Genomic DNA, 11,461 nt, shown 5'->3' with positions numbered 1-11,461 from the left:
TGTCAATGTTTTTTTTTTATCAATCAAACATGAGCAAACATTTTCTGGACTTTTGCCATTGATATTTTTAATTAATTTTTCGTAGACAAAAAGAAACGTTACTCTCGATATCGACTTTGACATGCGGAAGTCAGAATAGTAAATGGGTTGTGATTTTTGGTTTATTGACTCTATATCTCAATTTCAATAGATCATTGAAGTGAAAAATCAAAAAGAAAATGTTGACATTGGCGCTGGCGATCAGTTTCGACGGTCAAACCATGAACTTTCATCACAACCCATTGAAATTGAAAAACTATAAATTGACGAATTCAAGAGATTTTCTAGAGAACAGCCTCGACGAAATCGAACTGATTTACCACAGTAGGCGATTTCTCTATTCAAAAAAGTTCATTGTGAATGATCTTGTCGCTTCGCTCATATGGAAAACCAGGGCCTATTATGTAGAATTAAATTTGCAAAAATTCGCACAAAATTCTTCACAAATTTGAAAAAAAATTCAAAAAAAAACTTCTACACACCTTCAAAGTCAAATTAATTGCTTTATTCACTTTAAATTGTACTATAACAGACAAAAGAACGCAAAGACTTGCAAAATGTGCTGAAAATGAAGCGTGTGCAAATTTTTGTCAATTTCTGTGAATTTTTGCAAATTTTGCGAATTAATTCTACATAATAGGCCCTGTGGAAAACTGAAGACTTTGTGCACAACGGTTCACAATTTACTTATAAAATACCTCTTGAGTGGGGTGTTTTAATTGTCAATAATAATTTCAATAATGACTTGATACCATTGCCTATTTTATCTTATGGTGTTTTTGTCCATTAATCTTAAGAAATATCATTCAAAGTTAATTAATCAATCAGCTGGCTCACGACGTCACGACAGATAAAAAAGAAAAACTAAAATCCACAATATGTACAGTTAGATATAGTCAAATTTCAGCATGAATTCGCTTCAGCTGTTTTTCAGCGGATCCATACAAACAACCAAAATTGTCATTGCCTGTAGCTACTTCAACCGTATATAAACAGTTTTGTGGATCAGCTCAAAAAAAAACAGCTGAAGCAAATTCATGCTGAAATTCTACTGCCTCTGACTCTAGAAGAGAAGTGAATAAGTAAAAAAGACGTCGAAAAAATTGAGGAATTTTACGTAGACACGGTGGGGCTGAACAACTTTATTTTGCGAAGGTCGTGAACATGGGATATTTTTATTGAAAATGATAGAGGGATATGCTACGAGTAATTATCAAGCGAAATCAAAATCATTTAGCAGGGATAGCATATAAAATCTCCATGTAAACGAAATTCAATTTGAGAAGATTCGACATCATCTCAAGGCACTTAACATTTTTTCTTCAAAAATTCTCATTTTTCTTTCAAAAATATAAGGAAACCATTTAGATTAAGGTTTAAAACTAACTCTTCCTAAAAATTTGCAGAAAATATAACAAATCTCGCTGTTTTAAAGTGAACAGGCTATGGAGTCTATTAATCACGAGTTCAAATCGCACTGGAAAAACTATCAGGTGGACCCTGCACACAAAGAATATTCAAACTGTTTATTTTAAGCTGTTTTCGATATAAATTCTTTTCATTCTTAGGAAAACTTAAGTGATTAGTTGATTTCGGTTTATTATTTTTTTATTTTAAGAGAAAAATTATGGAAAAAACGTTGAATAAATGTAAATATAGCGGTACTTTGGTTAAATCTGTAATTGCTTCTGTAAATCTTCTCAAATTGAATTTCGTTTGGCTGAATGTTTGTGTATTGGGTCTAAAACGAATGTTAGGAGCTTCTTTCATTCATATACCACCACTTGGATTCTTAAAACTCCATTAGATGTGTTTCAGTATCCCATGTGTCCCATTAGAGGGTTACTACATGGAGATTTTATATGCTATCCCTGCTAAATGATTTTGATTTCGCTTGATAATTACTCGTAGCATATCCCTCTATCATTTTCAATAAAAATGTCCCATGTTCACGACCTTCGCAAAATAAAGTTGTTCAGCCCCACCGTGTAGAATTTGGTGACCTAACCGATTATGACAAATATCAATCCTTTATGGTGAAAATTAGCACGTTTTCAAGCGAATATTTATTCGTAATAGACTTCAAATATACTCTCTTTAATAGGTTAATGACTCGTATGTAGATACGTGTGTCACAGAAATAACGTCACGCATTATGTAGCTGCTTTCTCTCTATCATCAACAAAGATACACCGAGAACATTAAACTCTTCTTGTAAAATGTCAAGTCATTTAAATGTGATGAAAAATGCAGGAATGCTTATGGAAGACAAACAGTTTCAGTAATCATTTTGTACTTTTTAGGTTCATTTTAGTCTTTTTTGAAACTGTGTAAGTAGAGATGCATTCGTACCTGTAATGCTTAATCTTTTCGTAACTCGCGAAAAATATTCTCTAAATTTGTGCTGATGAACAGCATAAAATTCACTTACCTTTAACGGAAGAAGTCTTATAATCGGCGAATTGTTCGCCCACACCTACATGGGCTGGAATTGTCGCTAGACATGTTATTTCTAGTCGACCGTTATGTGTTTTAGTCAAGTCGGAAACTTCAATGCTCAGTTGACTGCCTGAAGCGATGGTTCGATGAGCAGCGCGTTCGCGATTGTTTAATTCGTTAACGTGTCGTCGATTTTTATGGTTACGCAAACTTCTGAAACAGATAGAAAATAATTAGAAATTTTACTTTTAAATCTAAAGCGTTCATCATCTATGAGCGATGTTTGAGTAAATCTATATAATCTACACCCTACAAATCATATTTAGGGTTATTCTAAACCTATTAACGGTAATCAACTTAACTTGAATCCTATACACGGCAAATAAAAATGTAATAGTGTCATATCAAATATGCATAAACTTGAAAATTTATTTTTCCTCCAGAGATGGTTGGAAATTATAAAATAATGTCAAAAGGTTTATGCTTCTCCAGCTATACGGCTACAACATGGAATATATAATTTAAAAAGAAAAATTTTAAACACTGAATTTATTTAGCACTCGTACCACGAACGTAGGTACACTCGTCTACCTTTTTTTCTCTTAATCCAGATCCCAGTGTAATGTAGTATACCAAATACAAGTGCCCGTACAAGCCATTCAAATATACACAAACTTGACCTTTTTTCACTACAGAGATATTTAACTTGTTTTTCACGCTATTGTTTCCTTTCTACATTTTCTTTCCTTTATTATCGTAGAAGAATTCTTGGTAAAGGGCAAAATAAAAAAAAAAATGCTGACACAAGAACACATAAAAAAACGAAAAAAAAAAATTAGAATAATTCTGTAACTCTATTCGCAACAACAAGGAAAAAAAGAAGGAAAATAAAGAAAAAATATTTTTGTACAAATAAAATGTTGACATTCACATAAATAAATATTTTGACCTAACATCGAACGAACCGAACGAATTGATTTATTTTATGAATGATTGAAACCGAAGCAAAATATGCTTAACCTCGGGTTCAGCCGTTAATTGGTAGACGTTATAACAACCTTGTCTATTATTACTTCAACACAGGGGTTTTAGTTGTCCTTACAAAAAGACAAATTTGTTAAAATAAGTACACGAACAGGGCATAAGGATATAAAAATCGATATAGAACGGCGTCAAATAAAAACGTTAAGATAACTAAGGACAGAACGGAAAATACGTTTATGTGACTATGATTTCCTTTCTTACCATTTTACAAACTAAGAAGCATATAACGATGAAAAAGGTTTATGTTTAAGGTTTCACCAAGTATTTCGTGCAAAATCTTTTACTTCGTTTATTTTAACATTTACTAAAAAGACTAACAAGAACTCATCAATTAGTTTTTAGAGCCATAAAACTCAGAAACAAGTTCCTCTTTTAGCTAGTCAAATATTCAATGTGTTAATGGTGTGTTCTTCATCGTCAATTAATTTCAACGTATTTGGATAGAGAAAATTTCCTTTAAAGTTGTTGTTCCGAACTTCAGAACTAATTGTACGATTTCAAGAACTAAATTCCAACTATATTCCGAAAGTAATAATTCGATTGACTTATCGGCTTCATGCTTTAACGGATTAATGTTTCCACTCCAAGAAAAATTCAATTTTCCCTTTACGTTGCTCTCCGCATTATTCCAGCTTCAGCTCTGAATAATGTACAAAATTGCCTTATCTGATTTTATACGCGTTTTCCACGGTACTATACTGAACCTAACTTCAACATTACACGTTATATTGTAACTAGAATCTAAACACAAACAGCTTGTTAGTTGCTAATCAGGATCAAAGTAGATAAACTAAACATAGACGTAGAGTTAAATTAAAATACGTAGATTATGTTTGAAAGTTTAGTGAACACACACGGCCTTGTCGAGCTGCTTGAATTTTGGGGATCCGTTTAACGCCATAATTAAAATTATTAAATTATCTTATAGCATGGCTCTTTGTTTTGTACAAAATGTGCATGAATTTAGCTTAACATGCGCTTTATTAGGTATAATGCAAATATTTGAAAATGTTCTCGTTTATCTTATAGTGAAGGAATGTTGCATGAGTACCGAATGTGTCGATTGATGCAACCATTTTAATTGCAAGTAAATATTGTTCACAATCAAATATGAGACCAATGGCAACGATTTTCATGTAACCACTCTTAGAACAAAAATTAAAAACGTTCTGAAGGATTTCAAGGAATAGACCTAATCAATCTTAAAATTTCGTCGAAAAATTCTATGGAAGGATCGAATCAATCAGTAGTTTTCTCTGTTACTTCTATATGATCTCTTCTATCACTTCAACGTTTTAATTCTTCTAATAAACGAAAAAGTAGAATTAATTTTATGTGTCAATTCCCAGGTCAGACCCTTTTTGTTCTGACGATGTTAGCAGAGTACCAGAAAACTGGTGAGCTGTGAGATTATTTAATTAAAAGCAGACTAAATGATTATGCTTTCTGAAGGGGTAAATTGGTTTTCTTTTGTAATTGTAGCCAGCTGAAAAATTCCAAGTGATAAATAACCTCTATTCAATGTAGTGAAATGACCGGACAGTTACAAATGAAGTAAAAAGCATAATTATATTAATGAATGCCATCAGTGCATCAGCCTTAAAAGCAGTTACTGGGTAATTATATGCCAGACTACAATATTTTTAACTTCACTCCCTTCACTACTAACTTATTCAAAGCTTGTGCAACTCCATCCAAAGGCATCTTTACTATCGAATATTAAATTGCTGCTTTCTTAGAGTGGGTGTCACAAATGAACATTAATGTCAAACTTGAGCGAATAAACTAGTTTAGTGTGAAAACGACAGTCCAAACTTCTCCAACAGAAAACAGTGTCTACAGACGTGCATAGATAAACATTGTGTTCTACTTGTGCAAAGTTTACAGCACGAATATTTTTGGTTGAATTCCTTTTTATTTTGTACGATGCCAAAAATCTGATTACTGTAAAATTCGGTGCTCATCCATTAAGCCAAAAATGTACAATGGCAACAAATTTTATTTGCACTGAGTATACAATACATACACGGCGCCTATATATAAGTCGACTTTATCAAAAAGGACGAAAACCCTTTCACCTTTTGCTTGGAAATTTTATTGATGAAAATCTTTGTTTATATTTTCTCCTGACGTATAAAAATGTCGTAGCACACAAAGCTGTAGGTGATTGAATAAATTTTGGTTTTGTAATCTTGTTATCTAAATGGGTATCGTGTTTATTCGGTTAGGGGATACAGCACCAATCCTTTGAGGTTTTATCAAATATATGTGCGGTAAATTAAACAGCCTTTTGAAGGAGCTGACATGTTTGCATAGCATAATACATTGTATAACCAACTAGCAAACGAGGGAAATAATAAAAAAAAACCAACAATTGCAAGAGAGAAAAAAACTAATGAACTTTTCATCTTTCGGATAATAAATGAAAAAAATAAACGTTCCGTTGAGTGACGGTAGGGTTATATGCTTCTGATTTTATTTAACTCCAGGCAATGTTAACGTTTTCTTATTATGAACTTTTTACTGGATTTTAGAAGAAAAAAAAAACGTAAATACGAAAAGGGAATCTGAAAGCAACAACGTTTACCAACAAAATAAAAAAATGAAATAAAACGAAAACCTTAAAGGTTAATGGTTTCGTATCTCGATTTTGGGTTTGTTCATAAAAAGTTTTTTTTTAATTTAAACTAAAAAAAGAAACGAAAACAAAAACACAAAAACAATTTCGATAGAAGTTCAATAGATCACCCCAGTCAAATCATCACTTCGTTATTAATTTTTTATCGGGCAGACGATTGGAAACCCATCGAATCAAGGGCGAATTCTTGTCGATAGATATAATTCGGTGTTCGTGTTACCTTTAAATTCTATTAACATTCCACGAATTTTATGAAGTTTACCCAATATTTTATTGGAAATTCTTGGTAATGTCATGCAAATTGTTGAATGTGTAGCACGGTTGTACACAGTTCAATAATCTTTAAAAAAAAATTATAGTTTCAGCTATGCGTCGGTTTATTCACATACCAGACTATGTCTGTACAAAAATCTGTAATATTTTTTCAAGTAAATGGAATTTTATTCACACAAACCTAACCACCGAACCGAGCCCTTCAACCACCAATTAATTTGAATAAAGCAAAATAATAACGAAAAATAAATTGCGGTTCGGATTCTGAATTTTTAGTTAAAAAAATTCAATTACTTTTGGCTGTATTTTCTCGGATTGTGTTTTGTTCGCGTTATTTTGGTCTGATGCCAGTCAAAGCCAGGCCATACCAGTAGGAATATGTAATCTTTTAAAAGTCTATGTGAAATAATGGCATTTTAAAGAAAAAAATTTGGACGCCTTTAAGAGTCAATTCGCCAAAACTTCAACCAAGTTGTATGAAACATGAAAACAAGCCATCAGCGATTTTCGGCGGGTACACAGTAATCGATTCAGGTGATCCTCCTGAGTCATTTGCAACAAAAAAAAATCCTCGAAATAATTATGTTTTCACGCCAGAAATCATGAAAAAATGTACTGCGCGAGGGTGACCAAAATAGTTTTTGTTGCATATCACCAAGAATACGTAACGCATTTATCTGAAATTATGGTCATTGGTAGAGGTGTTGACGCCGCATAAGCTGGCCTTTAAAACATTTCGAAATTTTTCGTGTATGTGGTGCAGTAGCTATTTTAGGGGAAAAAAATTCCAACTTTTGCAGAGTGTTTTCAAAAAGTTACAACGATAGACTTCGAAGATATGGGTGTCGTTGGGTAGGTAGTGACCTCTACTATCCATGACACCATGAACCTACCGCGGCACGACTTTCGTTGAGCTTCAATTTTGATTGAAGTGTACTAACACAAAAATTCTCTAGAATTCTAATTTTCTTCGCGTCTATTTCAATTTTTCTGACGTATGTGACAATTTTAAATCAGGGCTGCAGTTACTGGCACCTTACGCTTCGAGAAATTTCGTTTAGGGCCTATAAAATTTGAAACAAAATAAACTGATTCAATTGTGTCATATGTTCCTCGGGTATCTCCAGACTTCCTAGTATGGCCAGTGCGGCACTGTATCAAGTGTTTACTAGCATATTAGAATCATATTTTGTACTTTAGCCACTTACCGGAAGGATTTGGAAAATTTTCACAAATGTACGAATCCTTCCGGTAAGTGGCTAAAGTACAAAATATGATTCTAATATGCTAGTAAACACTTGATACAGTGCCGGCTGCTAGGAATTTCGCGCCCCGTCATTCACAATAATTGACAATATGACATATTTTGTATAAGGAAAATGTCACTTTGTGGGTTACTGTGAATGACGCGGCGCGAAATTCCTCAACACCACAGTGCCGCACTGGCCATACTAGGAAGTCTGGAGATACCCGAGGAACATATGACACAATTGAATCAGTTGGTTTTGTTTCAAATTTTATAGGCCCTAAACGAAATTTCCCGAAGCGTAAGGTGCCAGTAACTGCAGCCCTGATTTAAAATTGTCACATACGTCAGAAAAATTGAAATAGACGCGAAGAAAAGTGGAATTCTAGAGAATTTTTGTGTTAGTACACTTCAATCAAAATTGAAGCTCAACGAAAGTCGTGCCGCGGTAGGTTCATGGTGTCATGGATAGTAGAGGTCACTACCTACCCAACGACACCCATATCTTCGAAGTCTATCGTTGTAACTTTTTGAAAACACTCTGCAAAAGTTGGAATTTTTTTCCCCTAAAATAGCTACTGCACCACATACACGAAAAATTTCGAAATGTTTTAAAGGCCAGCTTATGCGGCGTCAACACCTCTACCAATGACCATAATTTCAGATAAATGCGTTACGTATTCTTGGTGATATGCAACAAAAACTATTTTGGTCACCCTCGCGCAGTACATTTTTTCATGATTTCTGGCGTGAAAACATAATTATTTCGAGGATTTTTTTTTGTTGCAAATGACTCAGGAGTTTCGCCTGAATCGATTACTGTGTACCGCCGAAAATCGCTGATGGCTTGTTTTTAAGTTGTTCGAAGTTTTGGCGAATTGACTCTTAAAATCTTGCTCTTGGCTTTGTCATTTTTTTTTAGCTGAACGATGACCGGTCTTAGATAAGCGATGTTTCAATTTGCGACAAGATAAATAGCCTCAATACAATCGACACAATCTCTATTGCGAGTTTTAATTAGAAGTTCCGATAAAATACGAAAAGAAAGTTCAGAATTTTTTCGGAATTCTGTCCGTGGTTATTCGGAATAAAAATTCCCTTGACACTCTACGGATAATAGAGTTCGATTTTTTGTGGATTTGCAAGTGGTTCCAAATGAATCGAATAGTGATGTATGGAAGGTACCATAATTCATTGTTGATAACCAATTTGTTTGAACATTATTTTGACATATCGACATATGACCTGTAATTTAGCAAGAGTTTAATGCATTTTGACTCCGCTGCTATTATACGTGGAGTGTGTGTTGTGAGTGAAGAGGAGTGTATGAACTGAACAGTCCCTTATTACTAATGATTAATGAGAATAATAATTACGAAATTCAAGTAGAATAATCGATTACCGTAAAAGTTACCGATATACACGAGGACAACTTAGATATTGGTGAATAAAAATGTTGTAGGATATGGTTTAAGAATAATATGAGCTATTCAGCCATCCAAATTACAAAGAGATTAAAGAAAAACTTCGGAAACAATCAACCAATGAGTAATTACCGTACCTAACGGATTTTACAAATGATCGAAACCCCAAAACTAGAAGGTTTTCCGTATCAACTCTACGACCAACGAAACCAACTACAAAATAAAATCGAATAAACCTTTTGTGTGTCCGATTAACAATTAAGATTAACGAAATTCATTATGCGACACCGAAACCCACAAAGTGCCCGAACATTCCAATTGTTCGTTTGCAGCATATATATTCATTCGTGGTAATCAAAAACTTTTTGTGTGCCGACTAATCCATGGACCATATTTATACCAGAAAAAGAGAGTTCAGATAGGGAACGAGTTAATATTTTCAACAACTCTTCCCTATTCCACAATATTTGTTGTGACATATACATAACTCATACGCATCATGTGCCATTTCGTTACAGCATAACCATAAGTATTCATATCCATGTTTTTCACCAGATCAGCATTTTCATATTATTATTTAAATAAAGACATAAAAAGGAAATCTGTATGTATAATAAAGTCCCTTCGACGACTATGTGTATGATGTGATGTCACAGGCTTTGGATGGGTGTACGGTTAAAAGATATGTACGCCGCTGCTATATACTATTATAAATCCATAAAAAAAAATTCTGTACATCAGCATATCACACATGAAGAAGATTGCGATAGTCACATAGAAAATAGAATGGATCCGAATGGAAAACTTTCTATGGGGTATAGTAGAGGAAAAAGCTTTGTATATTATGCATAAAGTTATGGGAGAACAGGAAATTTATTTTACATTATGTCATCACAATTTATCGTGCATACATTTTCCATCTTTTAAAGCAACGAAAGACGAAAAAAAAATAGCGAAAAATATACACTTACCGATGCTTTCTTGAATCAAAATATTTATCATCGAAATAAACAGAAAACGTCTCCATGATGTTACCAGTGTCAAAAGCGTTGTTATCATAACCGGAATTCGGGTGTATTTCGAATCCCAAGTGGTTGCCATTAGAGTCTACGGGTTCTTCTATATAGATGAAAATGAAAGAGGAAAATATTATGTTTTTGTCGTGACGTCGTTAAATTTTATACTAACGATATTAAATAAATAAATTTATACTGGGTAAAAGATACATGGAATGCCATTCTACTGTTATGCCAATGCCATACGAAGAATCATTTATATCTTTAAAGGCATTATAGAGATAACTTTTATAAAATAAAGAAACGGAGAACACACAAAATTCGGGCTGTATGTGTCTGTGGCTGTGTTATAAATATATAAAAAAAAAATTTTGGTTCGCCACTAACATTCAAAATATTTGTGGCAGAGATTTGACCGTTTTCAGTTTTATCGGTCCGATTTTATTACTTTTATGAAGTGTAATGCTGTGATATATTTCATGGTTTAAATGAAAAATTGTTGATAGCATTTTATTATGACTTATAGGACCTGATTGCCTGTTCAAAAATTTACAGGGTATAAACGGGATTTCAGTTACTCGAAACTGACAATATAAAGACACACCGCTTAGCCCACTAAACGTGATGATGGGGAAAATGTTCAATCTTAAATCGATAAAACGTAATTCGAGACATCCACGACACGAAAGCTGTGAATATAATGGAAAGGATGAATTGTTTTTTTTTCTTTTCTTTTTTTTTTTTGGTGAACTGGCATCGAAAATATCCCCGGAAATAATGATTTAAAGTGAAAGTAAACATTGAACAATTTCGTCATCGGTTCGGTATCGAGACATTATTTTCGAAATTGGGTTGACATCATTGATGGTGCAGTGTTCGAAGAATTGGAACCGCTAGCAAATGACGTCAATTTATTTTATAAAATTTTAGCGCTACACCCATTTCCCCTTCATCGTGCCAATGATGGCCGAATTCTTATGCATAAATCATTCTTAATAACGTGAAGTTGTAAATTTTTCTAATTTTAAAGTTTGACCTTTAATGGAAAATTCCTAATCGGCAGCCATTTAAAATCACTCAAATTATCATTATAAAAGCAATGAAAACGTAAACACATTTTACCTTTAACATTTTCAATTACTTTGCATGCAATATGAATTATTTAAGAAACTGTAAGTGTAGCTAACTTTAGCCACTCAAGGGGCAAATAACTAGGCAAAATCTGGTACCTGGAGTATTCATTAGAAGTCTATTCGTTTATTCTATTTATCACTGTGACTGTGAAGTGCTTACCGGATGGTAGCATGTAAAACTATCACAGACAGCAAGCATATCACGCCTG

At 33.4% G+C, this 11,461-nt stretch overlaps 1 protein-coding gene across 1 annotated transcript in view; it reads right to left on the bottom strand.

The window, feature by feature from the left end:
• Positions 1-11,461, bottom strand: part of LOC119080266 — a 52,794-nt gene that overhangs the window by 1,692 nt on the left and 39,641 nt on the right. The window contains exons 7-8 of the mRNA XM_037188524.1: positions 10,075-10,222; positions 2,471-2,691 (exon numbers count right to left, since the gene is read on the bottom strand). Coding sequence (XP_037044419.1) covers positions 2,471-2,691; positions 10,075-10,222 — 369 coding nt within the window. The remainder of the gene's footprint in view (positions 1-2,470; positions 2,692-10,074; positions 10,223-11,461) is intronic.

Source organism: Bradysia coprophila, chromosome X (assembly GCF_014529535.1).
Source record: "Bradysia coprophila strain Holo2 chromosome X, BU_Bcop_v1, whole genome shotgun sequence".
NCBI classification, from domain to species: Eukaryota; Metazoa; Arthropoda; class Insecta; order Diptera; family Sciaridae; genus Bradysia; species Bradysia coprophila.
This window is presented reverse-complemented; position numbering and strand designations above follow the sequence as displayed.